Raw genomic sequence first — 20,808 nt, 5'->3', positions numbered from 1 at the left:
TTTTGAAGTAAAGGAAAAAATCCTGAATGTACAATTTAACTCTATAGATCCTCAAAGTCTGGGAAATGTAATTTGACTAAAGGAATGAGACCAAAAGAATGAAACACAGAGGAAGCGGGAGAAGGAAAGATGAACAGATAACAAGCGACAGATAACGACACTAACAAAATCCACCGAAATCAAAGCGGCCAAAACATTTACAAACTGTGTACTATAGTACCCAGAATGCAACTGATACACAGCTACTTCAACTACACTGTTGTTTGCTCAACAACAAATTTGCTGTGAATCTCAGTTGTTTCACTTTTTGAAAATGAATTTTAAATTGAAGCTTCCAGAATTTATCAGTGTGCAAACAGTGCCTTTCATATGCATTCATAACCTTGATGAAAAAGAAACAGTAAACTACAAACAACATAAAGATTTACCGAGCGTCAGAATTTTTAAGCAAAAATTGTCATAAGGAAAGAAGTACAGAAAACACAAGGGTCATATTCTCATTTATTAATTTATTACCTATTCCTGTTGCTAGTATTTTGTAAATACTCCTCTGGCAGGGAATACATTGACTAGTAACTTCAGAGTACAACTTGGCCTTCCTAAAGTTCCCCTTTAATTCAATTGCTGAAGCAGTTTTTCAGTTCTGTGACTGCTCTGCTGTGTAGTGGGGATACTGGCTAAAGCAATCACAATTTAGCTATTGTATGTCACCCATATAGGTACTACGCTATTGTGGGAGATAAAGGTAGGTTAATTTAATTAGTTGGTTTCACTAATGTTTTTATCCAGATTACACTTGCACCTGTTTAAACAGCTTGGTTTTTTTTTTAACTGGAACAATTGATGATCCAGTAATTGAAGAATAATTATTACTAAAGCCTGTTCATATTTTGTCTTTCAGTACTATTATAAAACATTGGTGACACTACAAGTGGACAAGCACTGCAGCTTTGGGTTGACAAATTCCTAGGACTGATAACAGCATAACATTTAATAATTTGACATATGGCAATACACAGGAAAACATTATCGAAAAATGATTCACATTAATATTTTTTACACATTTAAAGACTGTGCTCTCATGTCATAATGTATGCATGCCCACATCCTTTTTCAGTGCTTTGATTTGGAAATTATATTAAATTTATCTTCATTCTTACCTTGGAAATTACAGCCTTTCCTCCTTCTGAAATATGCCGTTCAACATAGTCTGAAGATAGAAGATCACTAAAAAGAGAGAACAACAATTGTAATTAATATGGTTTGAAATTTGTTCTATTGTATGATATCTAACAGGGCCTTAATCAATATTCTGTAGAGCTGTGCAAATCTAGAATGCTTTGTCATTCATAAGGTAGTTAGGATACAGTAGTCTCTGTACACAAAACTTGGGGAATTTGTAACTGGGGCCTTCCCTTCAAATTACTTCAAGCATTGTTTGATTCTGCCTTTACCATAATGAGCATTTGCAATACTAAAACAGAAAGGAAAAAAGAAACTGAAAAAAAATGTATTACATACTGTAAACTCTTTATTAAACATTCTGTACATTTTCTTTTTCTATCGTTGTAAAGATAATGGCATTTTGGGATATCTCATTTTACTCCATTAAGTGTATCATTTAAAATTAATTGAACTTATCTTTCCATTTAGCTTTTTCAGTCTGTTTAAACATGATCCCAGGTGGTTACTAGCATCTACTGTGCAAGATTCTGCAATGTTTCTAACCATTGTAAGATCATTTTCGTTAGGAAATATTCAAATGCGGGTAAGATGCAGTGCTTTTCTGCGAAAACTACAGTATGTTTTTTGGATATGGAATCTAAATGTCATTTTCATGTGCAGATGGCATTTTTCAAAATGTCAGATGCAGAACAACACTATGGATTGTTAACGCTGTGTTGAAATATACCACAAGAGCAATAGACTTTCCTTCTTACTGTTAGACATTTTTTAAATACTTTTTTCATATCAATCCCTTTTAATCAGTTTTAAAAGGAAGCTTGTAACATCAGATACATTCATTGTTCTTTAACATATGTGTTTGGTGATGTTGTCTGCAGAATCTTATAAGCCAGCAGCCATATCACCCTGCAGCTCACAGCTGGCAGCCCACTGAAGCTCAGCAGCCTGGCCAGTACCTGGGTGGGAGACCTCCTGGGAAAAACTGAGGTTGCTGCCCCAGTATAGTGATGGGGACACTCTACTGTAAAAAGGCGCCATCCTTTGGATGAGATGTAAAACTGAAGTCCTGACTATCTGTGTATATTAAAAATCCCAGGATGTTCCTTGAAGATAGTAGGGGTGTAACACTAGCTTCCTGGATAAATTTCCCATTGGCCTTTACCAATCATGGTCTCCTAGTAATCCCCATCTATGAACTGGCTTCATCACTCTGCTATCCTCCCCACTGACAGATGATGTGTGGTGAGTGTACTGATGCACTCTGGCTGCTGTGGTATAATGCATGTGCTGTCCGGGTGGGGCTGCACATTGGCGGTGGTGGAGGGGAGTCCCCATTACCTGTAAAGTGCTTTGGGAGTAGGAATATAGTGTCCAGAAAAGAACTATATAAGTGTAAGGAATTATTAATTATTATTATACTATAAAACTGAAGACAACCAACATGACTGAAGTCTAGCCAAATTTTGTCACCTATTAAGAGACAAACAGGGCTGTGCTCTGGGCGTTGCCATTCTTTAGATAAGAAGTTAAAGGCTTAAGAAACTAAGACCATAACGAGTTGGTCATTAAATATCCAATTGTACTGTTGGAAAGAGTAAGGGTGTGAAACTCTCAAGTGATGACCTATATTAATGGCACTTAAGTTCAAGTTCACGTTTATTTGTCATTCCAGCCATATAGAAGTATACAGTGGAACATGTGTAATCTTATGTTACTGTACCTGTAGGTAACATAGGTACTGTGTCTTGCAATAAGCACATTTTTAGAATGTATAATCTTGACATGTACTCTATGATGATATATAGTTTTTCTTATCAAAAACAGCATTTATGTGAAAATACATTGAAGGTAGCTTTGTAATCTGAACAAGTAATACAGTAGCTCAGGTATAAAATTGTGTATCAGGTGCAGGGTGTTTTAATGAAAGCTTGCCTTCAAGTCTAGCAGTAGCCCTACAATTAATTTAGGGATACAGGGAGGATACCATGAGAAAGTCACATTTTATCTGTGATGTCCACACGTAATACACAATTACGAACAGAAAGCAGAACTGATGTGGTGCTCTCCAGGGTCCTGAGAGACACAGAGAGGCACAGTAGGCATTGTATGTCTTTATTTCCATCTTCGCTCATTTTAGCACCAAGTTTCAAAAGCTTCCATTAAAGACCAACAGTGGTATTTTTTGTCTTTTACGTATTTGCATGTTGGTATGTTATACTTACTTTATGATGTAAAATTTCACATTACAGTTGCTTTCCCTGTTTGGATACACTTGAATTTTTTTTTTGTCTGCAATCTTATCATGTATTTTAATATGTTCATTGGATATGTTTCAGTGTCTTTGACACAACTTGTTAAGGAGAAATCCTCAGTCTTAACTATCTTAGAATTTACTCTAAATAGTAACATAGTATTAGCCATATAAACATAAATTACTTACACAAGCTCTCACAATTTATTTGAAATAAAGAAAAAATCCCAACTGCATTTCAAGATGTTGAAACTCATTATTTCTACCAAAGTTTTCTCCCAGGGACCGTGGTAAGGTTTGGATTGCATTACACACATAATGCAAATAAGAGGTACTGGTGACCTAAAACTAATTTTTCAACACCACAACAAAACATGAAAATGAATCGAATACACTTTGCTAATAACATTTAATGTATTCTTTAATCAGAAAAGCAATCCATGTGCAATCCATGTAACAAGAAAAAAAAGGATTTTGCTTCTGGCATTAAGAAGCACTGAGAAATACGTTTGAGATCATCAGAGAAGTACAAGAAAGTAGCTGCTATCAACAGAAGTGGAACCTCTCAGCAAAGAGAGCTACAGTACCTCTGAGTATTCTGACTCGTGTGGTTCTCTAATTATAAACTATATCAAAAGTGAAAACAAGATCTATATGTACTTCTAGATATAGAGCTACATGAAACTTTCCAATGCAAGTCATACATCAATTGGGCATTGTGTGTCAGGGCTGTTATAGAGCCTAAAAATAGGACTGTATCTTTTTTATGCTTCATGCTATGCCATGTGCTGTATGCCAGCCTTCTTTCTAGAGATCACAACCCCCACTGAACTTTCCAGCCCCTTATGTAGTACAATTCTCTCCGAGAAGGCCATTCTCCCTTAAAGGAACAACACCCATTTAAACAATAACATTAAATTCACAAGCATTATCAAAATACAGTAACATCCAGCTTCATCACTGGACATACAAATAAAACATTTATACAATTAAAGAAACAAAGTACACATCAGCTAAATCATATCTAGTACCTATGCCTTTCCAATATCCTTTCTGTCCAAGGTCAACAGCCATTTTGTTCCTGCTGATGTGGCAGTTTCAGTCATCCTTAAGACTTTAGAAGGTGACTGGCAGCCATCTTAAATACTCCAGACAATCTCTAGCACCACACAAAACTCAAAAATGAGGGAACACTGCAGCGATTTGGGCCAGGTTGGGGAAGGTAAGTACCAATTTTTTATTCACACGTAACCCACACACACTCAGACTTACAGGAAGGGAACAGAAAAAAATCGTGGTGTACATAGCTTTTAAATAAACATCCAGGAAGATGCAGCAGGTCTGTGCTACTTCCCCAACCCAAAGTACCCTGATCATCATGCCTTCCTGCTCAAGGAAGGACCTGTGGGGGGATGTCTGTGCTCCTAAAGGCTCCTAGCAGGGGGGAGAGGAAGGGTCAGAAGTCTACTGTGAAATGGTTCTAACTGACACAGAAGTGCAGGAGGAGCACAACCCAACCCCAGAGGCCTTGAGTTTGAACAGGACGTGCCTACTTAGGTTCAGCTGCTGGGACCAATTAACAGAGCTTGAGGGCTCAGAATTTGCATGCGCACCTGGAAGGTGAGCATGATGCACCGTGCAGCTGGAAAATGCTCCTTGCTGGGGCCTCATTCCTCCACAAGACTGCCAAACATACAAGGCCACCAAGGTGCCGAGCTGGGTAAAATGTGCTAAGAATGCACCAAATTGGCAGAGAACGAGGCTGCAATCCACAGTGACTGCAGAAAAGCCATTTAGAGAGTTCAGAATCAATAGAAAGAGGAGAGTGATGAGCTGGAATAAGCCAAGTAGGAGATGGCTACTCTCCCAGAGTCCTAAAGTGGTTGCCCAAAGCAGGGGCAGAAGTGAGGCACTGGGGGAGACCGGTGGAGAATCTGCAGTCCCAACTCAGCCAGGCCCTTGCTGAGACAGTTGGAATGGGAAAAACTTTCAACAAAAGCTCTGCTGACAACTTGCTGGGGGGAAAAAGGGGAAAACAGTGGGAGAATCTTCAAATGAAAGAAGAAACTGAACAATAAAAAATCTTTGATCTTTTGCTGGAATACGTGCTAGAATGAGCTCAAAATGGCAAAGCTCAAAACACAGAAGCTGAGCAAGGAGCTAGTTTTGGTCAGGCAGTGTCTGGGGGAGAAGGAGATATGGCAACCAGGAGTTGTGTGTCCTGGCCTGGACCTGCAGGGGAGGTGGAGGACAAACGACTGCTGTTGCCACCCCAGCCAAAAGAAGCTGAAAAGGTTGAGGCCATTGGAAGGTTAGACAGTCCCAACCTGCCCAGCAAAAGATGAAGGAAGTCATGAGGAGTCAGGAGCTTGTTCTTACAATCTCTGGAGAACAGGACAGAAAGGACCTCGACTCGGCATCTCCAGTCATGTCCCAGTAGCCCCAGAAATTCTGGGAAAGGCAGTTGAGTCCACAAACACCTCCGCAGAGCCAGAAGAGAGAGACATTGCCCAGTCATGGACAGCACTTGACCCAGAGACTAGAGGGAGGGCGATGGTGCCCCGATCTGTCTTATTGTTATGTTTTGGCTAAATAACATTTAATGTTGTTCAACTTTACCTGGTGCTTATAGGATTTCTGGGAAGACTACTGATTTCATCCTTATATGTACAGTAGTACAGGTACCCCAAGTAATCCTTCAGTTAATACTGTACAGTAGGTTAACAAGCAATATTGAACATTTCATATAATAATACTCCTGGATAATACTAATATCCAGTCCTCAAGCGAATGGATGTGAAATATTTTAATTTTCTGTTTTTTATTGTATTTGTACTAAAGTTTTCTTCATCATTTTCTGAGCGTTTTGATTGCTAGAAGGAGCATACTGTACTCTACTACACTCTACTATTCTAGTATCATAGATGTTGCCCATTCACAAGTGTACAACGATGAGCCACATATCACATGGGGCAGCCAGAGCATAACGGCATTAGAATGCAAATGGAATTCACTGTCACACCATCACTTGATACCCTTGCAGTGAAGAAGGGCTATAATAAACAAAAACAGATTCTGCAGAAATTGCAACCACAAAAATAACAGATTCATTCTCTGCTTTGCTTATTTTGTGTTCTAAAACATTCCTATCCATCTGTTTAACAAGACACAAATACATCATTGCAGTGCACACTGCATGGTAATTTCTGAGCCTCATTCTTCTCCCTTTTTAATGCATTTAAATTGACCACATAATGAGCTGCCTCAGCCATGACATTCAAGCTTCTTACAGACTGCTCCTCTATATACTGTACCTAATGCATATGAACATGCCTCTTAGCTAAATGTAAGTCTGACCTAATTTTCCTTCATTGTAAGCTGAATATCAATTTCCATGTGGTACTGTATGTGTCTCAAAATTGACCATTTATGCTGCACTCTGGTATAAACGTGTTCTTCAGTACACATGGTTTTGTGCTTATTAATGTAATTTCCCTTCCCCAAAAATACAATTACTCATTCATATGATTTCTACATACTGTACATGTGTATATTTCCCAAGAGTGTGAATACCACTTACACCAAACTACATTAAGTTGTACTTCTAATTGATATCTGGCATTGATTCAGAGTTTACCCATTCAAAATCTATTAAGATTTGAAATCTATTGTGTTTTTCTTTAATAATGCAGAGGATGTACCATAAGTCCACTTCCATATTTATTATTGAGCATTACAATCTTCATTTTCATTACATAAATCTTTTCTGTGCACCACTCCATAAATGCCATCTCAAAATCCATTTTGCTTGATATTCAAAAATATGTGAACCAAAACATATAGGCATTGGCAGAAAAACATACAGCACTCTCATTTTCACAGACCTGAAAATCTATCTCTTTAATGAGAACACAGTGGAATACAGTCTAGTGATCTCTCTGGCATCAGTGAACGCAAAGATGATCTTCAGTCTTGTGTTCTGCAACCCACTTCTAAACATATTGTGTTGTGTCACTTAGAAATTCTATTTTTGGAGATAACACACAGTTTAGATTTTGATGTCTGCATACACTACATCTTCCTAATGGAACACGCTTTTTTCAGAAGCTGTTCTGTGTTTAAAAAACAGTGTGTGCAGAAAAGCAGGCACAACACATTTTATTGCAAAGCAACCAAGACAAGGATATTTATCCCAAAACTACTGCAGCAAAACTATTGTGTGGACTGTGAACTGACTGATACAGTAACTGCTATTTTTCCCCTTTTCAGTATAATTGTATTTTTATTGTTTAGCTTTCTGTTTAGCTATTTTCATTAGAAAATGTTTGCTTTATAGAAAAGATTATACACACACTTAAACTGCAATTCTAATCCTTGGCATCACTGAGACAAAGGAAATTAACATATCTACAGCAAGAGAACTGATGGAGACCATTTTCTGTTAGTTTACCAGTAGAAAGAAGACTATTTATCCATAAAAGGAACAATAGGCCACATCTCTACGAATGGAGTTCCTTTACGGCTATCATAGAGTGCGAAAGGAAAGGGATTTCTCTTATCTCCCTATTTTTTCATTGATGATCATATTTTTTATTTTAAACATTAATAGAAAAACCTGACACAAAGGCCTATATTTGTTACAAACTGAAATCATTACTTATTTTATTTCCCTCAAAGGTCTGTAGTTACAAAAATAATTCACACAGTACACATCTTGTTAGTAACTGGCATACAGTATGTGAACAATGAAAAAGACTGGAGCCAGTTCAGTTCAGATTCTTGTGAAAGCAATGTGAATAGGGTACTAGATCATGAAAACAACCTGAGCCCTGAAACAAGCACATGAACTTCATTAATTATTTCTGAGACCCAGGGATGACCCAGCTGAGTGGAGCCGGTTCCCATATAACAATAAAACACCTCTTATTCTACTACTTGAATCAAATACAGAATATTTAACTTCAGATATCTGAGAAATTTAAAAATACAAAGGAAGGAATATGTGGTACAAACACAATTAATCAAATTTAATACAGGGAGTTTAATTAAATGTTTCCTCATTTTGAATTTTAGAATATTTATCAAAATGATATTAATCTTGTTATTATCTTGATATTACTGCAGTTCATTCTGGTGCTTTCACACTCTCCTTGTTAGGGTACCTTGTGGTGTTTTGAATTTACTAACATCTTCTACAGGAAAACCACTCAAGTTTATCTCTTCAGCACTATTTTAATATCCCCAAAAACAAACTCGAGAGAAAACTACAGTATCAGAATTCCCCGAAATACTTGGTACACCTTTACTGAACATAAGAATATACGAGAGGACACAGATAAGAAAAGGCCATTCATCTCATTTATTTGACTTTGGTTTGACTTTTAGTATCTGATTGATTAGAGGATCTCATTCAGATGTTTCTTGAAGGCTGCAAGCTATCAGCTCAACTGACAGGAAGCTTGTTCCAGACTCCCGCAACATTACAGAAGGAAGTATTTCACATTTTCTGTCTTAAATACAATTCCCTTAAGTTTCCAAATTGTGTTCTACGGTTTCTGCTTCACTGTTGAAGCTGAAGAATCCCATCAGTTTGACATTGTGAATACCACTGAGGATTTTAAAATTGTGACCAATTACCCTTGTAGTCTTTTTTGTTCAAGACCTAAGATATTCAGCTCTTTTAACCTAGTGGTGTGGATTCTTTCAATACCTAGCTGCTTTTCCTTGAACTGGTTCCACAGAAGAAACCAGTGTGCCTTTTACGCAACACAGTAACCAAACTTTCACGCAGGATAAGGTTTCCTGCGTCAATGTCTCCATCTGAAACAGTAATGTTTTCAAAGGATGCAACTGCCTTATTTGCACTTCCATCTACCTTCAGGTTTACATCCCCAGTTTCTCCCTTGTCATTGACAGAAAGGAATTGTCTATTCCTGCGATGGACTGGTGTCTGCATTGTGCCAGTTGCTCACAGGTATAGCCTTCGGCTCCCCTGCAACCCCGAATTGAAAGAAGCCGAAAGAAAATGAATATTGTCTATTTTTTGATGATGTAAGGCTGGTGCACACCGTTCACTAGCCTCAGTCTAGAACACTAGAGCTGCATCTTGTATCTGTTTCAAGATGGCGCTGTGCTAGTGGTAGCCTGTAACAGCAGCTCTGTGTCTTTTTGTTGTCTTTCGTTTCTTTCAATTAGTTAGTGTTGCACATCTCACTGACTGTACTGACTGTATAGTATGTTCTGGTTTTTTTTATTATTGTATTATTTTGTTACGTTGTGCTGTGTTAACTGTACTAAGCTGCTGTAGCACTGCAATTTCCCTCACGGTATCAATAAAGTATCTATCTATTTATCTATCTATCTTGTACACACCAGTCCTTAACTGCACAGGTATTATTTGTACCGAGAAGCCATTGGACATCGATTTTATGTTGCTGCCTCGTTGTATGTATTTTACTACGAATCCTCCAGTACAGTCATTTCCTGCACTGTACGTACTGTAGAGTATCTTAACTTAAAAGATTAATGAGGGCTGAACAATAACAATAAAGTGCTCATGTATTTTTTCCACAGCACCCATAGACTGGTAATGGCAACTGGAGTCATGTTCCTTAATGCACTGGGAATTGAAGCTGAATTTCAGAGAAAAAAATGGATATGATTTTGACAAGGGCAGAACATACATTTTCCCTAGTTTTGAAAAGGAGGAATATTTTTTTATTCCCGACATCACACAATTTTATACGTGAATTGTTTTTTTTTAATTTTAGATACAGTAATTGGGTCACCACAAAACAACCAGCAAGGCTTTTCTCTGGCGCTGTTGCTCCCTACTGTATGTCTTGTGAGAAGCTACCAGCCCTGTTATTCTTCCCCTGCAGTGCTGCTTACAATTCTGCTCACAGAGCTCTAAAGGGAAAGGCAGACAATTGGCACTCTGCTTCCTGCAACCATGTGATCTAGACAGCGTTACAGTAAGCACAGGCACTACATCAAATACAGCAGCCACTTTCAATCAGCTGTCCACCCAAAGGTTTACATCTGATCACACGGCATCACTCTGTTGCTACAGAATGTAAAGCCAGAATTTGAGCCACGGGGAACCATTCCAGAAATATGCATGCGTACAGCTGGAAATGATTCCATCTGATGAATCTACTAATATTAAGCAGATGAAACTATTTGTGGAATTTAATTCAATGGACCCATTGTGTACCATCACTGCAATGAAAAAACAATAAACCTTTAATAATGTAAAGCCTGCATTCCTCACTGCACATCTAAGAAATGATTATATCACTGTACTTCATATCTTATTTACAAATATATAGGGAGTATCCCAGTGATTCTCTTCTTTTTTTAAACCATCTTTCAGCATAGCACCTATTTAAACTGTAAGACTTTGTGTGATTTTCACACCTACAGTATACGATCCACTGGCTATTCTGAGTAAATGGCCATTAGGGAGAAAGTAAAGCTCTTTTATTGTCTGCTAGAAATAGATTCATTAAAGGAAATTGAACCATTCTGGTTTACAAAAGGATTATCTGTGACACTGGTAACAAGGTGATTGTAGTCATGGCCCTAGACTGTAATTTAGTCCAGACAGTAGGATCAGAAAACATGCACTTATTCAGCATTAGCCCCTGGAATGATTTATATCCATATGTTAAAATTACATATCCAACAAACTGGGAGAAGAAAACACTGTTCTGTCAATTGCTTTATCTAGTCTTTAAGCACAACTAATCTTGAGCTGAAAATGAGATTGCGAGCTGAAATGAGATGTATATATCAACGAGCTGATTGTCAACTCACTTCCATCCATCAGGCGGTCAAAACTGTAAAAATATCAGCTATTATAAGCTGTGTGTATTTAATCATTTTGAGATTTATCTTTCCCCTTATCAGAAATGTGTGACTCTGGAATATACATCTTTACTGCAAAGTATTCTTGGCACCAGAAAACGGCACGTTAAATATACAGTAGAGAGAGAATGCTAACTTCAGAGGCGATGGGAAGAGATGAATGATGAGCTGGAAGAAGACAGGTAGGAGATGGCTTCTCTCTCAGAGCTCCTGTAAGAGCAATTTCTCCTGACGTCATTTCCTCTCCTAAAACACTATACAGTACTTGATCCTCTTCTCTCCCTCACACACGTCTTTTTGCATCCCTCCTCCACCCCATATCCACCTCTGCAGCTGCCTCTTGGTCACTCCCCTCTCTGCCTGGGGGTCCCAGCCTCCTCGTCCTCCAGGAGGCCCGGAGGTCTGCCCTCAGCCAAGCGGGTTAAGCCAAAGGTTTACTAAACACTGCATAATCCTTTTAGTCCATTTAATTCTTGGGTGTTGTTATTCCTAGCGAAAAGACGAGGCCTTCATTTAAAACTGTGAAAACTAAACCCGATCCATCTCCTTGTGTCACAGAGAGAGCTACTGAATGTGGGACACTGGAGCAGCTGCTACCATACAGTAGGTGCTGTATGTCTTTTTCTTTCACTTTTTTTTGTGAACCAGTGTGTAGTAGTTTTATTTCTTAAAGAAAAAACAAAATAAGAATAAAACAAAGCAATACATCAGACACTCCTCCATCACCTCAGCCACTTGAGACTTTCATTTTTTCCAAAGGGCTTCGAAGCGAAAACTGGACAGCTATGATAGAAGCACCGTCAGCTGCGGCCTGCAAAGTCACCACCATCCACCATCCCTCACTCAATACCATGGACCTGAGCAGCATTTAACTTCCTGTACATGATATCAACACAGGATCCCAGGGGAGGGAGAGCATCTGTTGTGACAAAGGCTCAGCAGCCCAACCACTGTGTTTCTTCTTTCTAGTTTTCAGCTCAAAATGATGACTATTTTTGGTTCAAGCAGGTTGCAGTACTGTATTTCCATTATGCTCTTCAAATTGCTGCAGGAGGGGTGAACTGTAATGTAAAGAAACTCATTTGAATGTCTGCCTCTGTTCTAGGATGACAAAGATGTGTGGATTCTATCTGCACACACTGATACTACAGCGCTGCTGAATGTCAAAGACAGACTTCTAACCAAGTCCAGGTGTACATCAGTGGCGATTAGCACTGTCACAAGATCCTGAAGGATTTGTTGTGAACAGAGAGGCCCAGATTTTCCAGAGGCATAAAAGGCGAGGTACTTATCAAAAAGAAGCCTTCAATAACTGCAAACGTATGGTTTGTAGAAAACACGAAGAGTTTATATTTTTCATGAATGTAAACTCTAACCCGCCTCACTCTGCCACTGCTGTGATGTTCAGACCTTGAAAGATTGCACTTAGCTGGGGAGGGCTCCATTCAGCCCCATGCTTGGTTCTGATTGCAGTCAATGCCAAGCTCTGCTCAGTCCTGTGAAGATTTCAGAGGAAAACAATGAAGCAGCAGGCAGCGCAAAGAACACATTCATCTCATTAATCATCTCCAGTCAGATTGAAAAGCGCCTGTGTAGCCCATGGTCAAGTAAAAGGCTGAAAACCTGTACAGCAACTTTGACTCATTCCCTAGCTTGGCTGTAGTGCAGCATCATCTTAATTTGTGTGCCCTACCTTCTGTTTCACTCCAGAATTCTTTTATAAGTAGGCCTCACAAGGGTAAGCAAAGGGCATTATGATCAAGACTACTCATTAGTTCATCTATAAATCAGGCATTCCTTGCCATGGTAAATTATGCATGAAAAATCAAAATTTACATCCAGATACACACATTTTTCGTGAATGTGCAGCAGAAAACAAAGAAAACGCCTATCATCTCATATGTCTGCTCTGTCCATATTTCTGTCTCATATGCAACTAACAAGGATATAGCAATGAATAATATTGCAGAATCAGCATCCTTCAAGGTGTATCAGATTAAACACAAACTCATGCATTAAATGATAATATGAATATCTAGCAATTTACTAAAATGCGCCAATGTACAGGTAGTACAACGTCTCATTAAGATCGTGAATCCAAATTATGGTTGACAATCCTTTATTTAGACTCAGTTGTTTGCATTAAGTTCAAATTAGGTAGTTGTTTGTCCCTGACAGGACTCATTATTCACCCTGTGATATCAGGCAAAAATATAATGAATTTTGATTTGTCCATTTAGATTTCTCAATTCAAGGCAATCTCTAAAAATTATAATATCTGAAAAACATGTCTTCACCCGCACAAGGAAGGAACCCTCATTTTGGTTGAAATGATAAATGTACAATTGAAAGTACTATACATTCACACTCTTTGGTCTTGGTACTGTGGAAAACATTGAACTGAAATACAGTAGTATTAGTACAGTACTTGACAAAATGTCACTGCAGCAAAAGATATTACTTACTGAATACCCAACCTTCAATTATGTGTGACCGTATTGTGCCGAACACCAGAAACACCGGAAGAGATCTTACATGTATGTTTCCTGTATGAATCTCTTTGCCCCTTGACTTAGAAGCTATACAGATACACAGAGCATATCTCAATTGTGTTCATTAATTTATACAGCCACAGTATTTACTTGCTGCAAGGCATGGATTTACTACTGTGGCGTGTTTCATTCATAAGAGAATACAGCATATTAATTTAGTCCTTTATCCTCTCAGTTAAACCAGACTACCACTGGAGAACAGGACATCCGAATCACACTTTACTTTACCTTTAGAATTTGAAACATACAGTTTCATTTTCACATGCTGTTAAAACATGCATAGTTAAAAATTTATACATGCATTTTTAAGAGACCTGTAATGCTGACCTGTTTAAAAACAAGAAAAAGCAGAACAAAACTGATGTCAGTTGGTGTAGAGGAAACACTCCCACCCCTCATTTTCAGTCCTGAGTTCTGGCCAGGAAAAGGCTTTATAAGCCTCAATCAGGAGGACTCGCAAGGATAAGAACTTGGACACCAGAGATGGAGTCTACAGAGGGCAGCGAAGCAAGGCTCATACATTGTCTTCCCTTCTCCATTATTGGACACGAAAAAAAACAGGATAGGAAGGAGGAAGCATATGGGACTGCATTACCTGGGCTGGCACCTTTATATTTGCCAGGTGGCAGAGCTGCAATGTGGCATCCCCACATACCTGTGACACATAACCAATCATACTTTGGTTAAGAAATGCCCCAGCTAAAATCTTTTTAAAAAGTACATACTGTACAGAAGTGTATTACTGAATTTAAGAATGTACCAAAATAAATCTCTCACTACATACATTTCATTTTCTCCTTAAAGAACCAGCCTATTTCTGTCAGTTTCTCAGACCTGGGTGGTTTAGACCACAGTTTGAGATGCAGTTTTAATCAAATGAACAAAACTCTTTTCTGAACCTGAGAAAAAAATCTATTTTTTTCTCGCCTTTTCCATTTGGTGTAGGGCCAAGATTTAACAGCCAGCAATTCAGACCTCAACTGCAAAGCACGCCTATTGATCAATCTGAGAAACTAGTACTCACAGCATGATACCAACAAATCACGCCAGTTTATCCTCCATACCTCCTACTAAGACACAAGAAAGTCTTGGAATGAATTACACAAACAAAAAGGCAAGCTTCATTAGGTGTGAGTTTGGGTACCATAAAATACAGAAGAAAGATCTGGGGTAGTGAGTTAAATTGTCGCACCAGGAGCACAAACTTTGATGGTTTCAATGATAAACTGAGAGATTGCTCAGAGAAACCTCCAGTTTGCAAACAAGATGAGTCCAAGAATAGCAGTGATTTTTGTATTTTCTTGAATACAAAAATTTCCAAAATCCTTACTGATATCCGGTTAAATCAGTAACACTAGATCATCTTCATCTGATCCTCATTTTTACCATGTTGGAGTCATCATTCTGGCAGACAGGGTTGATTAATGGGCCCCACTCCTGGTCTAAGTTAGTAGGGTAGCCGAGCAGAACTTTCAAACTGCTTAGATCAAAAGTACGTTGGAAATATCTGTTAATATCTCCTCTGATCCCTCTGCATGTTCTGCATGGAAAATACCAAATGATGCCTTCAAACACACATTTTAGAATCCCTCAATGTAGACTTGACAAAATGAGGAATTCTTTAATCCCAGATTCAGGCAATTCAATCAATAAATGAGTATTGCTTCTGGGCAAGTGCAGTCAGTGTTTATGTGCAAAACTAAGTGGTAATGTGCAATTATACTTAAGGTGATTGTGATGGGAGTAAACCTACAGATGATCTGTGTGGATTCCTGTAGGAGTGATGTATAATGACTATATTTTGGTTTATGTCTTTGGTATATGTCTATAATATTATATTTATGTGCAATGCAATGCTTATTTGTACTGTTTATACATCTCTGCCATAGCTGCTTGGATGCAACACAAATTACTGAGAAATCAGACAATTATGTATTATTGTATCATAAGGAAAAGGAATAAACAAATAAAAAAATATCACCTCTGTCAATTTTTTTTTTGAATTTGCTTAGTGCTTCAGAAAAAATGATGACTCTCCACAAAGTGCCAGTGAGAAGACAGGTGGAATGTGAAACAAGACTTGGATTCTAGCCATGATGCTCTCCTGGCCGAAAGAAGAAGTGGGATTTGGAGAGAGGCGGATTATTTCAGGGACTTAAGGAATGAATGTAAAACATCCAGGAACATCATGAGTGTCACCAGCCTTGTGAAAAACCTACTGTCCTCTTAATCCAATGCCTTTCAAAGCAAACAAGTCAGCACAATGATTACAAACCTCCTTTGCCCACATACTGGAATATATTAGTGTGTTTACAGCTTGTGCGCTTTAGTCAGCAATACAAGGAGCATCATTTTTCATTGGGAACATAATAATCAATATTTCAGTCTGACAAAGCCACAATCCAGCTTACACTAAGCCTTCGTTGCAAATCATCCTGCATTATGATGGACTACTAAATCATTGCTGTAATAAAAAATATATTTCACTTCAGTAACAAAAGAAATCAATTCTAAATCATGAAAAGTATACATTTATATCTAACCCTAAATGTCTGGATTTCTCCAAAAGGTTCTGAAAACTGTCACTATATATCTATTTTTTGCACAACTGTCAGTTAATATTCTGCTATTTACAATCTTAAAAAAGGACAAAAATAAGAATAAGATTTTATTAGTTGAAATTCATAGATTTCTCCAGTTACTGATTTGTATAAAATAACAATATTATCTATTACATTTATATATCTATTACACAATTAGCTATTTTTATCCTTACATGTAGGAATCAGGGAAAGATAGCTTTTTCAGTCCATAAATATGCAGACAATGTGACTACTTTCAAAACTTTTCATCTTTTCTGCTTCCCAAAATAGCTGACACTTCATCTATTTAAAAACTGTTAAACTTGCTTTTGTAGTATATATTGCACACAATAAGTGTTTTCCTTAAATATTCCAGAGAGACATTTTAAGAGAATCAATATGACTTTGAAATGTAGCCTCCTGTTTGCAGTTCTCAGGAGAGGGTATTAGGATTTTTGAGGCTAGTCAAAGCTGATGTGTCTGTTCATAATTGGCATCCCACTTGTGTGAATTCACACAGACACACAAAACGTTTATTTTACTTCTTTGAGGCTTATTTAACTTATACCAGTATGTCCTTGCTCAAGCTGCTAAAAGTGATTCTCAATTATTTATCAGTATTTTACCTGAATGTTCTCACTTGCTTTAGAGTTGTTTAATTCATTCTTCTGCTTTAGTTCAGGGATTCTGATAAGTATCTTTCTAGATAGTGTTTCATATTGGAATTATTTCCTTTAGGGACTGAAAAAACAGGCTCTGACAGATGTTTTGAAAACCCGGCGATAAAAAAATAAATATGGAACATCTCCCAGTCTTAAAAGCTTTCTTTTTATTCAGATACACTAGCTGACATAGAGGCATAGACTGGTGGATAGAGGCAGCAAGTTACTCTAAACAAAGTATTGTAGTGTTGTCTCTGCTTATTCCCTGGCACTGATTTCAGCTGTCATGTCATGCCTTCAAAAAATTATATGAGGTACAATAAAGACAGGAAAATATGGAATATATTCAGTACACAATAGCACATTCAGGCTGATATATTTGGAAAATTGCTGTACTGTACATGAATTTACATCTTGCATTAACCCCAGATAGATGCCAACGGAGCTGGATTATAACAAATGCGTGCTTGATTACATTTCCATATACTCACTGGTTCAGTTCCACATCTAAGATGAATGTTGACCCAAAAGCGTCCACCTGGAAGCTTGCTTGTGCCACATGTGTTGACTGTAAATGCAGACAGAGTAAAAAATGAGTTGATATTTTTTTCCAAGTATTTGACATCTACTACTTCAACATTTGCTAAAAGTGGACGTTGCTCAATACAGTGCACATTTTGTACTATGACCAGTCTGACTACAAAAAATACAATTTCTCTAAATTCTATTCTCAATCTTAAGCACATAACATGTAATTCCATTTGTAATAGAATAACCACTTCTCAAGATGAATTATTAAGGTTTTCACATTAGAAAGCTGCAGCTTACTGTATACAGTACATCATTTCATGGCTTGTTTTTTTTATAAAGATGAGAAACAAGAACAACTACGCATTTGGCAGACTCTAAAATAGGTAACCCAGATACTTTTTTTCTAGCTACAAATTCCAAAAGTGCTCAGGTCTACACGTCAGTAGGCATCTTTCAATACATCACATTCTTACAATGAAATCTCTATCCTAGTAGTTCATTTCCATACCTCTGCTGTCTCACACAAGAACAATGTAGTGTTCTGCAGATGTACAGAATTAACAGCTTCTGGAGCTGGGTAATAAATGGAAGATTGAATGTTTGACAGTGATGATTATACTACTTGCCATACAAAACAGAACTATCTCATTATCTGATGCAAAAGGCTATTTACAGTAAGTCTGTGTACTGTTCAGTTAAAGGATTGTTGTTTTCTCTGGTAGATGTTTTAGCGCTTTAGGGTTCTGGGTTCAGTTCCGGACTAGAACACCCTCTGTGTGGATTTTGCATGATTTACCCATGTCCTCGTCTCCGGGAGCTCCAGTTTCCTCTCAATGTCCACAGATATTCTGGCTGGGTTAGTTGTTGTCCCTATATTGTCTTTTTGTGCCCTATGACAGACTGGCATCCTATCCAGAGTGTCTTCCCGCTTTGTGCCTTATGCTTCTGGGAAATATGCAGGTTGCTGTGTCCCTTACCAGGAATGAGCAGCTCATGGATAATGCACAGATGGATTGTTGGATCGTATAACAATTCCAAGTGCTTAAGGGCACACTTTGTGTTTCCAGGAGGCACGGTACAAACGCAGATGTGTTGGCTCTCATTAGATTAATATAAAATGCGATAGATACAAAAGCGTTAAAGCATAAAACTGAAATTTTAACTAAATGTAAAAATGAGATTATATATAAGATCTCCAAATTTCAAAACAATGTGCAGTCATCTTCCTTTTGTAGTCTACGCCTGGCAGAATTTCAAAGAAGACATCAAAGGAGGATTACTGTGATTCATATGCATATATGGAAGCTTTAATTTTTTGGAATTCTTTCTTTAATTGGTTCCAAATCAAGGTTTAATTAGCAGCACTGGAGACAGCCTAAATTGATCTAAATTAATGAAGTCATTTTACACCAGAAAGTGTGAAATATTGGTTTGAATTTTAGATTTACAGTGTTCCATTGTATTGTGTACAAATACTGAGAGTTCACCTTTAATACACTGAAAATAGAGTTAACTTTTCATCTTTAATGCAATAAATATCAACATTTCTTGCTGCAGTTATATACAGTATACATCTATAGAGCCTTATATACATTCTCAATATATTTGGTATTTGCTATACAATAACCTTATTATCACTGGTCTGAGTACATTTATATTTAGAACATAAAAATATTACCAACAAGAGATGACCATTTAGTCCATCTAATGTATTTTGATAGTATTAGCTATTTGTTTCTAGAATCTCTTTCAGACATTTATTGAAGAAGCCAAGAGTATCAATTTCAACAACATATCTGAGAGCTGGTACCAGAAATACAGCAATTTTAAAGTTATAAATTAAAACTATTTAATTTGAATGTATGTAATTCTAATTTGCTCATGAAAGACTCCATATTAACATAAAACTATGTCTGGCTATTTGATAGTATAAGAAAATTGAAAAAATTAAACAAAGTCCATCATACATGAAAATACATAAAAAAGGTTGTTTTTTTACTTATACTTATTTATATACTTATTGCCCTATTGGATTAGGTCTCAAGCATCCACAATGTCAATAATTTAGATTATACTGCAAGTTTCAGGGATCTAATTCCAGACTAAGTGAGCTCCTCTTTGAATCCTAAAAAATGTCAGCAAGACAAGAAGGGCATAAAAAGTCATCCTGCCTGTGACTGTTTGATTAACCTGGTTTGTGCGGAAGATCACTCTGCCTGCAAGCAGTCATTGTATGGTTGAAAGCTGAAGAAGAGCTGTCATTAAGCTTCTAGTCTTTCTATTAAAGCATCACATATTTACGGCTCATTTTTCACCAAATAAGCCTAAGCCATTACCAAGCAGTGAGCTATATAACTTCTTTCTTAGCTTAGGCCAATACGACACACCCCAGCCTTTTTCGTGGATAGATTGTACACATTCAGGAGTCTCTTGGACAAACTCCCTTGTTACACAACCATCCGTAAAACAATTCAATAATTCAAATGTTCCTGTAGATACAATCAGATAGTTTTCAATTTTTTAATTGACTGACAAATGCTAATTACTTTTTTACAAATCCCAAAGCACTGTGCCCAATACATTAAATAATTAAATTAATTAAAACTACCTTGAAGGAACAGTTGTTAATGGATCTGAAGCCATAGTGAGACCTCAAGCTGAAATATCGTTAAGCAGTGCCCATTAATACAGTAGATTTTTAAGCCTTAAGAGTATTCTATTTTATTCTGTAACACGAAGCATTGCATCCTGGTCAACAAGTTGTCCAGCTGCAGATTTTGCACTGATAACCTTCCAATTTCTTCTGTCTAGACTGAATCCTCTCAAACATCCATTATCCACAATTAGCTTGATCAACACTACGAGAATTCCAATAGTCTCCAGATCATGAAATCCAATTTCTTGCCACACATACAGTACACAGATGCCTACCATTTTAAAGGGAGGCCCACCATGTTCTTTGTTTTATTTTAGATTCTATTACGTAAATACAGAAAAGGGTGACCTAAGGAAAGGGTGCAACATTTGACCTAATGAAAAGCAAAAGATCACTTATACAGTACATTGCTAAGGCCAGCATCAGCTTTCCTTGTCTGCAGTTCTTCTGTCCTAGTGAGGGCATGTATAAAGGCACTGCTTGGACAAAGGTAAGAAAATCAACCATTAGGTGCACTACA

General features: G+C 37.5%; 1 protein-coding gene across 4 annotated transcripts in view; it reads right to left on the bottom strand.

The window, feature by feature from the left end:
- adam22 (ADAM metallopeptidase domain 22) overlaps window positions 1-20,808 on the bottom strand; it is an 87,380-nt gene that overhangs the window by 63,915 nt on the left and 2,657 nt on the right. For all 4 annotated transcript variants that reach the window (XM_015357940.2, XM_069194795.1, XM_015357941.2 and 1 more), the window contains exons 3-4: window positions 17,593-17,669; window positions 1,161-1,227 (exon numbers count right to left, since the gene is read on the bottom strand). In XM_015357940.2, coding sequence (XP_015213426.2) covers window positions 1,161-1,227; window positions 17,593-17,669 — 144 coding nt within the window. The remainder of the gene's footprint in view (window positions 1-1,160; window positions 1,228-17,592; window positions 17,670-20,808) is intronic.

This window comes from Lepisosteus oculatus, chromosome 10 (genome assembly GCF_040954835.1).
Source record: "Lepisosteus oculatus isolate fLepOcu1 chromosome 10, fLepOcu1.hap2, whole genome shotgun sequence".
Taxonomy (NCBI): domain Eukaryota; kingdom Metazoa; phylum Chordata; class Actinopteri; order Semionotiformes; family Lepisosteidae; genus Lepisosteus; species Lepisosteus oculatus.
The sequence above is the reverse complement of the archived record's forward strand: the minus strand, read 5'-3'. Positions and strand labels throughout refer to the sequence as shown.